Source organism: Mustela erminea, chromosome 1, assembly GCF_009829155.1.
Source record: "Mustela erminea isolate mMusErm1 chromosome 1, mMusErm1.Pri, whole genome shotgun sequence".
NCBI classification, from domain to species: domain Eukaryota; kingdom Metazoa; phylum Chordata; class Mammalia; order Carnivora; family Mustelidae; genus Mustela; species Mustela erminea.
The window spans coordinates 125,087,272-125,100,115 of NC_045614.1; the positions used below are offsets into that span (position 1 = coordinate 125,087,272).

General features: G+C 42.5%; 1 protein-coding gene across 6 annotated transcripts in view; it reads left to right on the forward strand.

The window, feature by feature from the left end:
• PLD1 (phospholipase D1) overlaps positions 1 to 12,844 on the forward strand; it is a 198,148-nt gene that overhangs the window by 24,178 nt on the left and 161,126 nt on the right. Inside the window, exon 1 of one of the 6 annotated variants that reach the window (XM_032341333.1) lies at positions 5,300 to 5,388. The exons of 2 other annotated variants lie outside the window; for them this stretch is intronic. In XM_032341333.1, coding sequence (XP_032197224.1) covers positions 5,351 to 5,388 — 38 coding nt within the window. In that variant the 5' untranslated portion in view covers positions 5,300 to 5,350. Of the gene's footprint in view, positions 1 to 5,299; positions 5,389 to 12,844 lie in introns of those variants that run through there. 3 more of the 6 variants (XR_004285288.1, XM_032341344.1, XM_032341340.1) reach the window with 3 other exon arrangements.

Below are 12,844 nucleotides of genomic sequence, written 5' to 3' on the forward strand. Positions count from 1 at the left end.
CTTTAGATTCCTTTCCTGAGGTATAAATTCACTTGGGTTAATATTATGGTTGTGAGATTTTTCTGGGGTGCTGCATTTTGTACGGTCGGTCAATGTGAGAGAAGCTTTAGCCACTTGGGGGCACCCAGGTTTTTATGTAATGAAAACAAAAACAAAAACGAAAAAAAAAGCCCAAACAGCAGGAATTACCAATGGAAAATAATTTGATCTTAAGAAAAAAGGGGGAAAATACTCAGTGCAGATAGACCATTTCAATATAACTAATTTGGAAAGTCAGTCTGTGTTGAACACAGATGACCACATTCTAAGGAAGGAAATTCACCAGACAGCCTGATTTATGGTACGGAGTCCGTAAAACTCCAGCCAGATTCCTGTTAGTGGGTACCTCTGCCTTGGCCTGCAGCCTTGGGCTTCTCGGAGGGAGGCTAACAATGGAAAAGCAGAATGAGCAGTGAGAATTCAACAGTAAGCTTCCCCAGCGCCAAGACCACACTGACTCATTCTCTGTTGTGCGCTGGGGGCTTAGCATTCTGCTGGAGATGTGCACTCACAACAATTTGGTGAACGACTGCATGGGTGCTGTGAGTGAACATGCAAGGTGCAAAGAATGAGTGGACAGAGGAGAGAAGATTTTATGCAATGATGACCTACTAATAAAGGGAGTGAATTAGCAGGAGACATAACCACAAGGCAATGCATGTGTTGTATGATGTATTCGCTTGACCCCAGAATGCTAGGGAAATTCCCGCGATACCTATTCTCGTCGAAATTTTGTCAGGTCGAGCTTTGTATTATGTATGTGTTATCTATGTGTGTATCTATATAATAGACTTGTTCATTTGCATTTTGAGTATGTAATCAAATATCACAGAAGCTCAGACAACATGAATGCTTAAATTAACAAGTTTTATGGTGCCATCCAATATAAATTTATGATGATAATGTTGCTTTGATGCTTAAGAGATTCTGAAATGCCTTTTGAATTCTTAAATAGTGTTTAATTATGTTAGGTTATTTTTAGGATTCTTACTTGTTTACCCTATTCTAATTCCTTCAAAATTCAAGACCTGCGTAACTGCTTTGGTCACTCACTTGCTTTACTAATCTCTGATGCAGGAACGCAGGGTCGGGTCGGTCTGCCCTGCCAGTTTAAATCGACTCCTCCATGGTTCTAGCTTCCTGAATATTTTCTTCAGCTTTGCAGCTTTAGAAATCCACTTTCATGAATTCATCAGGGGTCAATGAACCCTAGACATTTGCTAGAAACTAAACTCACAGGGGCCCGATGAAGACCAGGATACTGTTCATTTAATAAGCTATTATTTCCATGTCGTTCAGATAGTTTGCTGGTGAGTAAAATATTCTTATACTATGAGAAGGTGAGACCATGAGACCACATTAGGGTCACAGGGGTTCTTGGGGAGTAGCCTGATGGCCTTAATAAGGTAGCACCGTTTCCACCTGGGAAGTTCAATCCCAGAGGCATTTCTTAAGCATCTGTTGCACGTAAAGGAGCGGTAGCTGGCAGCTGTTGAACCCTTTATGCTGCAAGCCGGTCCTTGCCAGCTTGCAAGCCTGGTCCATGCTGTGCCAGCATGGTCCTTTTACACACTTGAGTTTACATGCTTGTGGTACTGAAATCACTGTGGAGACCATGGGGCTGAAAAGAAGCAGCCTCTGTCCTTCAGGATAATCCAGATCTGTGCTGTCCAGTTTGGTACAGATACATGTGGCTGTAAAGCACTGGAAATGTGGCCAGTCCAAACCGAAGTGTGCTCTGAGTGTAAAATGTGCATTCGATTTCAAAGATTGGGTACAAAAGAAATGTAAAATATTTCCTTAATAACTTTCATATGAATCAGATGTTGAAATTACCTTGTATTGTTGGACAAATTCAGTTAAATGAAATGTCATTAAATTATTTTCAGTTGTTTCTTTTACCTTTTAATGTGACTGCTAGAAAATTTAAAATGACATATGTGGTTTTCACATTTTTGGTTCACGCATTGCATCTGTTGGACAATGGTATTATACAGGTGAGGTACATACATAGTTAGAACCTCCCGATGGACATTTAAGTTGGGGTAAACTTTTTTTTTAAGATTTTATTTATTTATTTGATAGGCAGAGATCACAAGTAGGCAGAGAGGCAGGCAGAGAGAGAGGAGGAAACAGGGTCCCTGCTGAGCAGAGAGCCCGATTCGGGGCTCGATCCCAGGACCCTGGGATCATGACCTGAGCCGAAGGCAGAGGCTTTAACCCACTGAACCACCCAGGCACCCCTGGGGTAAACTTTTTGAATGATGATTTGGCAATAGCCCACAATTCAGAAATCTGGACCTCTGAGTTAACTTACCACCAGGCACAGAATGCTGAGCTTTATTTAGACACACCTACCATTGTGTGGAACTTTTCCTGATTAGAGGCTCTAAAATGTTTACTTGTCCTGTCAACAGCTGTTTATTGGTTCATTAGTATGCCAGGCACAGTGTGAGGCATTCAGAGTCCAATAAAAGATAAATTATGGAACGTTCCAGGTTGGGATACTAGATGATTCTCGGGAAGGAGATAGATTCTATAGGTACCCAATAGCTATGCTACGGATACGACTAGATAGACATCTGAAGAGATAAATGTAGAGCGTTGGCTGTCCCAGAGGGCTGTGGTCCCCGTGTGGCGTGGAGTCTGTATTTGAGCTGGAACCTGAAGGGTGAGAGGATGTGCATGGGCAGAGGTTGGGCAGGTGGAAGGGGTGAACTGGGTAGAGGGAGCAGGAAGAACAGAAGCTCAGAGGTGAGGCTGGAGGGGTCTTGTAGGCAGAAGGGGTGTTCACCTGCCTGGGACATGATGTTTGTGCAGGGGAGGGGAGGTGGTAAATGCTGGGCTTGAATAGCAGAAGGCCAGGCTAGGGAATCTGGACTTTTCCCTGTAGTGCTTAAATGCTAGTGAGTGTGTGGGACCTTAAAACAGTCTCTCAAAATTCCAGTTAGCAGTCCATCTAAAATTCTGAATGGCATCTTTTTTTTTTTTTTTTCCATGAGAGTGAGGGGACTTAATGCTTAAATTTTTAAAAAGATTTTGTTTATTGATTTGAGAGAGAGTGTGCAAGTGTGAGTAGGGGGAGTTGCAGAGGGGAGGGAGAGAGAAACCCTAGCAGACTCCCCACTGAGCGTGGAATCTGATCCAAGCTCCATCCCATAACCCTGAGATCATGACCTGATCTGAAAGCAAGAGTCAGACACTTAACTGACTGAGTCACTCAGGCGCCCCAGTGCTTAAATGTTTTTAAAATAACTTCTTTTGAAATAATTACTTCGAGTCTAGTTTCTTCAAATCCTTCTAATGTTCTATTTATTTTGTTCCAAATAGCGACTCATTCTTCTTAGGAGTGGGAAATATTAGGCCAGAAGGCATGTGTTAAGAGACAGGAGAATAAATTTTTATCTCCCAGTCAATAGTCGGGATGGAAAATCATACCAATTCTTAGTCTTGTATTTCCCATTCCATGAAAATAAAGAACATTTCTGGGGTGCCTGGGTGGCTTAGTGGGTTAAAGCCTCTGCCTTCGGCTCAGGTCATGATCCCACAGTCCTGGGATCAAGCCCTGCATTGGGCTCTTTGCTCAGCGGGGAGCCTGCTTCCCTTCCTCTCTCTCTCTGCCTGCCTCTCTGCCTACTTGTGATCTCTGTCTATCCAATAAATAAAAATCTTAAAAAAAAAAAAAAAAGAAAAGGAAGAACATTTCTATAGAAACTATGTTTCAGCAAATGAGGGCAAATGGTGTGTAAGACTCTTAGACCAAATTGGTTCATACACTAAGTGCAGAGAGTCATAGAGGCCACAGGGCTGAAGATGCTGGAGAGTGTTACAGTTAGGAAAGTGGACACAGGAGTCAGACATGTGGGTTCAAATCCCAGCTCTACCCTTTACCAGTTTTCCTGCTCACTTCTGATATCCCCAGATTGATTTTTACCTCTAGCCCTTGACGGCTACCTTTTTGCTTTCCATCAGGGATCCTTGTGTTCTGCCTTTCCCCTCCTCACCTTTTTGTCTATGATCATTGTGTTGCCCCTCTCCTCCCTCTGCCTTACTCTCCTGCCAAACCCAATCCTGGCAAAAATTGGGTTTGTACCGGTATTACTCTGCACTCCTCTTCCAAACAGCTGAGTGTACCTGGGAAACACACACACACACACACACACACACACACTCCCCTGATGACATTAAAATGACCAGTCCCCCCTCTCCAGTGATACGCAGCACTCTCTGGCCATCCTACCACATTTCCCAGTAAATTCATTCTCTCCCTCTCCCAAGTGGCTATTTCACACCTTTGCCTCTGTGCTCAAACCTCTAATATCTCCTCTTGTCTCTCTCTCTGCTAATGATTCTGCTGCTTACTTCACTAGGAAACTAGAAGCAGTCAGAAGAGCAGCACCTCCTCTCCCCACTGCCAAATCCTTCTGTCTTCACACATAATTCTGTCCCCCGAAGGCCTGCTCTTTGCCGTGAATGAGCTGTGTGTGCTCCTGGGAGGTCCCCTTAGCCCTGTTCAACCACGTCTTGTGCTCTTGTCTGTTCAGAACGTGGTTTCCAATCAGGATTCTCCCACTGGCTTCATCCTCCTTACCCGTTTTGCTGGGTCATTCTTACTATTCAAGTATTCTGTGATATGTCTCTTCTTTAAAGAGACACCTTTTAATCCTTTGTCTCTCACCAGCTTTGCCTTACCTCTCTGTTCCTCTTTTTTTTTTTTTTTTTTTAAAGATTCATTTATTTTAGAGAGGGTGGGGGCAGGAGAGGGGCACAGAGCAAGGGAGAGAAAGAATCTTAAGCAGACTTCGGGCAGAGAGCAGAGCCCGACTCGGGGCTTGATCCCACAACTCTGAGATTAGGACCTGATCTGAAACCAAGAGTTGGGCGCTTAACGGACACCACTACCCAGGCACCCCTCTCTGTTCCTCTTTAAAACAAAACTCTTTTGAGTGAATTGTCTGCTCTCACTGCCTCCAATTCCTTATCTTTTACTCTCTCCCCTGCCCAGCATTTTATTATGAATATTTTCTAACATATAGAAAAGTTGAAAGAATTCTAAGTTTAAACCACCGAGATTCTGTTTTGTCTTATTTGCTTTAATGCACATCTTGCCATCTGTCCATCCCCTATCCTCTGATCAATACATCTTATGTTTGGATACATTTTAAACTAAGTTGCAGGCGTCAGTAGAGTCTGTCCTAATCTCTCCAGTTAAATTCAGGTCAGTATTTGTTTAATCATTTTCTCTTTTGAGGTAAAATTTATATACACTGAACTGCACGGATCTGGAGTGAACCACTCAGAGTTCTGATGAATGCACACACCACTGCTGCAATCCAGACCCTTATCAAGGTATGGAATATGACTGTCACCACAGAAAGTTCCCTCATGCTCCAGGATGTACTCGTTTTTGTAAATTCTTTCACCCAGCGTAATATTTTGGAGATTCATCCATGTCATGTGTTATTTCATGCCTTTCTGTTGCTCCGTGTCGTTCCGTCATTAGGTATTCTATTGCTAATTATTATCCCATTGTTTATGCCACAGTTGTTTCTCGTTTTTTTTTTTTTTTTTTTTTTTGCTCTTTCCAGTTTGGGCTATTACGAATAAACCTGCCATGAACAAACACAAACGTCTTTTTGTGTATGTGTTTTCTTTTCTCTTGACTAAACACTTAGGTATGAAATTATTTGGTTATGGGGTAGGTATATGTTTAGTTCTATAAGAAACTGCCAGAACTTTTAAAAAAATGGTTGAATTGTTTTACGCTTGGACCAACAGTCTGTCAGAATTCTGATTGTTCTACTTTCTTGCCAGCATTAGATTTTCTCCATTCTGGTGCTTATGTATGTAGTGATATCTCCTTGTGCTTTTTATTTAAATTTCTTTTTTTTTTTTTTTTTTTTTTTTTTTTAAAGATTTTATTTATTTATTTGTTTGACAGAGACCACAAGTAGGCAGAGAGGCAGGCCTCGGGAGGGGGAGTTGGTGGTGAAGCAGGCTCCCTGCTGAGCTGAGGTACTGATGTGGGGCTCAATCCCAGGACCCTGAGATCATGACCTGAGCCGAAGGCGGAGGCTTTGATGCACTGAGCCACCCAGGTGCCCCAAGTTTCTTTGATAAATATTAACATTGAGCATTTTTTCCCTGTGCTTATCAATCATTAGTTTATCTTCTTCTGTGAAGTCTCCCATCAGATGTTTTGCTCTCTTTTTACTGAAGTCCTTGGGCAGATATATGATTTACATATATTTACATATGTTTTCTTCCAGGCTGAGATTTACCTATTCATTCTCTTAATGGTGTCTTTTTGACGAACAGAAATTTTTAACTTTGATGGAGTCTAATTTTTTTTCCCTTTGTGTTTATTCCTTTCTGTGTCATATCTAAAAACTTTACAGCTGTAACATTTACATTTAGGGTTCTGATCCATCTGAAATTAATTTTTATACATGGTACAAGGTTAAGGGTCAAGATTTATTTATTTTTGTCATACAGGAATTTAGGTGTTTTAGCATCAGTTGTAGATCCTTTCTTCCTTTATTGGCTTTTTCTGTTGGTTTGTGAAAATTCAAATGCCCATATAAATGTGGGTCTTCATTCATCTGTTTGTTGATTCCTTGTCAGTATCACACTGTAGACTTAATAGTCAAAGCCTTAAATTCAGGTAGTATAAGCCCTCCAACTTTGGTCTTATTTTTTATGATTGCTTTGGCTCTTCTAGGTCATTTGCATTTCTACACACATTTTAGAATCAGCTAGTCCATTTCTAAAGAAAAGTCCAGTGAGATATTTATGATTAGGATTACTGAATCTGTTAGATCAGTTTGTGGAAAACTGACTTCTTAACAATATTTAGTTTTTATCATCATGAATATGATATATCCACTATTTAGATCTTTAATTTCTCTCAGCAATGTCATGTAGTCACATTCTCATTTGAACTCACTCCATTTAGGTTTTTGTGCCCAGTTCCCCTGCAACCACTCTTGTCTCATCACCGTGACCTCCATGTTGCTGTATCCAGTGGCAAGTTGAGTCTTCCTCTTTCTTCATTTCTCAGCTGCCTCGACATAACTGGTCACTTTATACTTGAAGCATTTTCTTCACTTGGCTTCTGTCTCCTCATGCGTTCCCTCTTTTCTTCCCATCTGCTCTGTGTTGGCCTCCTTTGCTATATCCTTCTCTTTTTCCTAACATTTAGATGTTAGAAGGTCCTGAGCCTCAGTTCTAACCTCCTGTGCTTTGTCCATTCTCAATAGGTCAGATGGCGTAAATATGTTATTTAAAGCCACGGGATTCCCAATTTTATATCTCAGTTCAGAATCCTGGCCTTATATAGTCAAACCCCAGACTTACAGATACAACATCCTACTGATCCCCTTTTGGGTATCTAAAAGGTCTATCAGGGACTCAGCCAGTTAAGTGTCTGACTCTTGATTTCACCTCAGGTCATGATCTCAGGGACATGGGATCGAGCCCTGTGTCATGATCTCAGGGTCATGGGATCGAGCCCTGTGTCATGATCTCAGGGTCATGGGATCGAGCCCTGTGTCAGGCTCCATGTTCAGCACAGAGTCTGCTTGAGATTCTCTCTCTCCCTTTCCTTCTCCTCCTCCCTCCACTTGCATGTGCTCTCTCTCTCTCAATAAATAAATACAATCTTAAATAAAGTGTATCAAACTTAATCCATGCAGAAAGGAACTCTTGATTTTCCTCTAAAACATACTGCTCTTCCTTACTCTCCACCACCCACTGTGTTTCCAGTTCAGTATTTGGACTTTTATCCCTGTTGCTTACTTATATGCCCGTCTTAGAATTTCCCTTGACATCTTTCTTTTACATCCCACACAGAAGACTGACAACCCTCATAGAATGTTCTCTTGGCTCTATCTTCACAGTATACCTTAGATCTCCCTACAAAGCCGTCATTTCAGTCCAAGCTACCAACATCCCCCACGGGGTTTACTGTGGGATTCTACATAATCTGCTTTCTCTTGGTCTGTTCTTTAGCTGTACAACTAGAATAATGTTTTAAAATGTCACAGTATTTCACTCCCCTGATTAAAAACCTTTTGGAGCTTTTCCATTATATTTTGGGGGGTTGGAAACTGTGCAATGGTTTACAGAGCTTTATATGATCAGACCTCCCTGTTATCTCTCTGACTTCATTCTCTTCTGTTGCTCTCTCTTTCGGAGGGTGCTGACTGCACTGACCTTTCTGTGGTTCTTGAACTCTCCAAGCTTGTTTTGACCTCAGGGCCTCTGCTGTTTCTGTTTCTTTTGCCTGGGACCTTTCCCCCAGATAATGACATGGCTTGTTACACTACTCCATTCAGGTCTCTGTTTAAGTGTCATCTCCCCAGAGAGGCTTTTTCTGACTACCCTACCTCAGGAGTGTGCCTCCTACCTGATGATCACTCTCCAGTCCCTCACCCTGCTTTGGTTTTCTTCCTAGCACTTAGCATTATCTGGTTTGGTATTTATTTGTTGGTAGTCCGTCTGTCCCAATAGAATACAAGTTCCCTGAGGAAAGGGAATTTCTCCTTGGAATCATTAAATGCTGTTAACAATGCCTGTCACATAATGGGTGCTCAGTAAATATATGTAGAATGGATGACTATGGACAAGTTAACCTTGTTGGCCCCATTTTCTTCATCTGAGATATGGGCAAAATAATGGTTATCTACCTCATAGGGCAGATGTGAACGTCATAAGAATATCGTGTATAGTAAGATAGTGTAGTGATAGCTGTTATTATAATTACTATTTAAAAACATAAATGAATTAAGTCTCATAATCAGCAAATAGATATGAATGCTATATAAGGTAAAATTAATTTGCCTGGTGTATGCTTTCTACAATGGTCGATTTTAGAGGTGTAACCTATGATCTGCTGTTATTGGTAAATTAGTTAGAGGAAACAGATACAACTATGTGAAAATTAAATGCCATAGGATATTTAAATAAGCAGTCCAGACAACAATGGGAACTTCATCAGGCATGATTAGTTGTCTAACATGTTTGCTGCTGATTGTTCTAGGTGTGATAAATAAAAATGATTTTTTTTTTCCCTAATCCCAGGTGATCTGAGAAGGATTTGCAAAGGATGTGGATTTGGGTTGCTCCTAGAAAAGCTGGGGAGTGTTTCACTCTTTTACTGGTTGGGAAGGAGAAAGGCATCACAGGTGGAGCAATGACATAAACCCGAATCGGGGAAGAATTAGGGGGTGTGAAAAATTGACCAAACCTTTGTGACTGGTGGGAGAAGTATAATGAGGAAGCTGTCTGAGAGCAATGTAAAGAAAACAGGGTAGGAACAAGAGCAGGTGGCTTCAGGCGACAGGAACTGCCAGGGCACGGGGATCCTTCCAGCTACGTAGACTGGGCAAGCGCAAGTGCTTCTGGGAGGTTAGGACAGAAGGTAACATCACAGGCTTGCTTTCAGTCCCTTCTCCCCCCAACCCCCGTGCAGGTGGCCAGGATACTACTCTTCACAGCACATAGAGTGGGTGGCTATGCTGACTCTGTGTATCCAACATGTCCACGTGTCCATGGAGAGGCAAGAGCAGGAGGGCTCCATTCTGTTCCCAGAGTCTATAAACCAATTTTGAACTTCTGTTTTCACCCACAAGAATTCCCATTCTAATTCCCATTCTAATGTGAGTAGAAGGCAAGTAACCACTTTAACTATGGGTCCTTATTATGGAAAGAAGGAATAGGGACCTTAGAAATTAAAGGTCCATTAATAAGCATATTAATTTATGTTTTAATACACATGTTAAGAAATAGTCAACTTCTGTGGGTTTTTTTCAGAAGACCATATTACATCAGTCATATAAAGCCCCATTGTGAAAAAGGAACCGCATGGCATTATATGAGAAGATGCCAAGTAATCTGTGAATTGATCAGGTTATAAGAAAAAATTAAAAATAGGTTATTTAGTCGACTGTAAAATAAAATCTTCTTTAATGATACAATTTTGTGTAAGTTTGCAGTAATCTAAAAGGGTGTCTATACTTGCACCTTAAGTTTCTTCTCATTACTGAGTTCCAAAACGTCATTACCTTTTGGGGGTTAGAATATAGTTTAGAGCAATTGGTAGCAGTTAAGAAAATGACCCTGTGAAGGAAGCAAAATAAATAAAATATAGATATGAGCCATGACAAATGTTGCAGAATAGAGAATGGATGTGAAGACAATAAGCCGCGTTGTTACTAATGCAGCCCTGGCAACACGCGTCACAGATTAAATAATGAATGCCAGTTAGCGGGCACAGTTAGCAGAGAACAGAGAGCACATTGTTTTAGCTTGTCTATCTAATTTCAAACTAATTGCTTAAGTACAGGCTTCTGTTCTGGTTATAGCCAAAGGAAAATTAAATAGTTGAAATACTGTAAATTTGGTAACACACTCTGGATCACCAATGAGAACAAAATAAAAGAGCTTGGAGCAAAGAATCCAAATAAATTGTTAGCCTTGCCTGTAGATGGAAGCCTGGAAGGAAGCAAGATCCCCTTGCTGGGCTCGGCACTCACTGTTCCCTTCCTCTCCTCTCTGGGTCAGGTTCTAGCTGATCTGATAAAAGGCATAGATTTCACACAGTCTTCTGGGCTCACAGCTGCAACCCCATAGAGTGAGGACGAGAGATACTGCATCTTCTCACACCCCAGGTGTGGCATCTTCCTGAGTTGTGACCTCTCTGAAGTTTCATGCCCTTGGGGTTGACTTTTCCTACTCAGGATCTCTGTGATGAGCGAATGAGCTGATACTTGTGAAAGCACTTGGCTGACGCAAATGAAGGCATGGAGTATTTTTATGTAGTATTTTTAGGGTGTGCAGTTGGTGGAGGAACACAGGTCAGAGCTACTGGGTTTGAATACTGAATCATCTCATACTAGGTTCTTTACTTTTCTGAATTCTTTTTAAAAATACCTTTCCGTTTTTTTTCTTCTTTCCCCCCTTAAGTCAGATAGATGTTCTTTCCTTTTTTGAAAACATTTATTTATTGATTTTAGACAGAAAGTGTGTGTGTGTGTGTGTGTCTGTGTTTAAGAGAAAGAGAGAGAGAGCGCGAGCACGCACGTGAGAGAGAGCGAGTGTGCGCAGGGGCAGGGTCCGAGGGAGAAAATCTAAGCAGACTCCCCACCAAGTGGGGAGCTTGCCACAGTGGGACTTGATCTGATGACCCTGAGATCATGATCTCAGCCAAAATCAAGAGTTGGATGCTTAACTGACTGAGCTACCCAGGTGCCCCAAGATGTTCTTTACTTTTGTGTGTGCACTGTGGGTGCCTTTGGCATACTAGTAAAGTTGATGAGTTCCTTTTCAGAATAATGTTTAATGCATAAAATTAAATGCCTAAACTTAAATGCATAAAGTTAGAATGCATTGGATTACAAAGGAAACCAATTTTACTGATATACAGTTACCCATACACCAAAAACTATGTACTAGTAAAATATATATCCTTTATTAACACATTACATATCAGGAACGAGTGGCAGATGTAGTAACTCCTCTAATTTGATGTACTGATGCATGGAAATGATACTTTGAGTTGTCTGCAATAACTGTGATGTGAAATGAAGGCACCTTTGATTTCTACTGTGATGAGTCACAGGTCTGGCTACTTTTACTGTGGATCATTGCCTACGTTTATAGTGGAAGGGAACGCTCAAGTTCAGCTGGTGGTTAGTAAAAATTGAAACGAACAATTTCCCCATCTCCATCCTGAATTCTGTCCAAAGTCTTCAGAAACCCCTTGCCTTAAAACCTCACCCTTGGGGTGCCTGGGTGGCTCACTTGGGTGAGCTTCCGACTCTTGACTTCAGCCGAGGTCACGATTTCAGGGTCCTGGGCTCCAGCACTGTGTAGGACTCCGTGCAAGGAGCCTGCTTCAGGATTTTCTCTCCTTTTACCTCTCTCCCCCACATGCTCACACACTCTCTCTAAAATATATAATAAGTCTTTAAAAAAAAAATCCAAATCTTCTCCCTTTACTCTTATGCCCCGTGCTCTCCGGGGCAGACTCATTTGTGCCCTGTTGCCGCCCTCCAGCCGCAGTCCTCCATCCTTTCTGTGCAGTGTCTGCGAGTTGGGTCCCTTCTGTGCAGGCCAGGAGCTGGAGCTCCAGCCCTCTCTCCTGCGAGTCCACCCTGGCTGGCCCGCGGGACCTCCAGCTCCGCCTCCAAAGTCCGGCTCCTGGGCTTGGCTCCGCAATGCCTCTTCCTCCCGCCAGCCTGCTCCTCTTTCCGGTTTCCCAGCTCTGCGGATGGCCTCAACAAACTCTGTGTGGCTCAGGCCCTGAACCTAGCTTCCTCAAGAGAGCTAGCGAGCACCCCTGCTGCCGGCATCAGGGCCCCGGCCTCCTTGGTAACACTTGGGAAAGTGTAAGCTTGTACATTTGAAAGCACTGGTCTGCCCCTTCCTGTACCTGAACCGTCTTCTTAATTTCTACTCACTCTACAAGGCCTGGCTCCTTACTTATCTTTCCAATGTGCATATCTGGACACCCTCCAGTTAAAACTCTCCGGATGCCTCTTTGCCTCTGTGAGACCCACATCAGAGCACCCCTGCTGCCCTTGCAGCGTTTTCTTCTGCTCCCTGTGGTCCCTCCAGTGGCCGCATGGTTCCCCATTTCCCTCTTTGCCTTGGAAGACTATGTGGGTGCCCTCTGCTGGGGATTGCTTACCTGCCATGAAGCTTCCCGGTCTCAGTTGTGTGGCTTCTTGGGTCCAGAGCCTTTCCCACTCTGCACCATCGTGAGGACTGTCAGTGGAACAGTTCTCTCCCGTCTGCTCCTCCC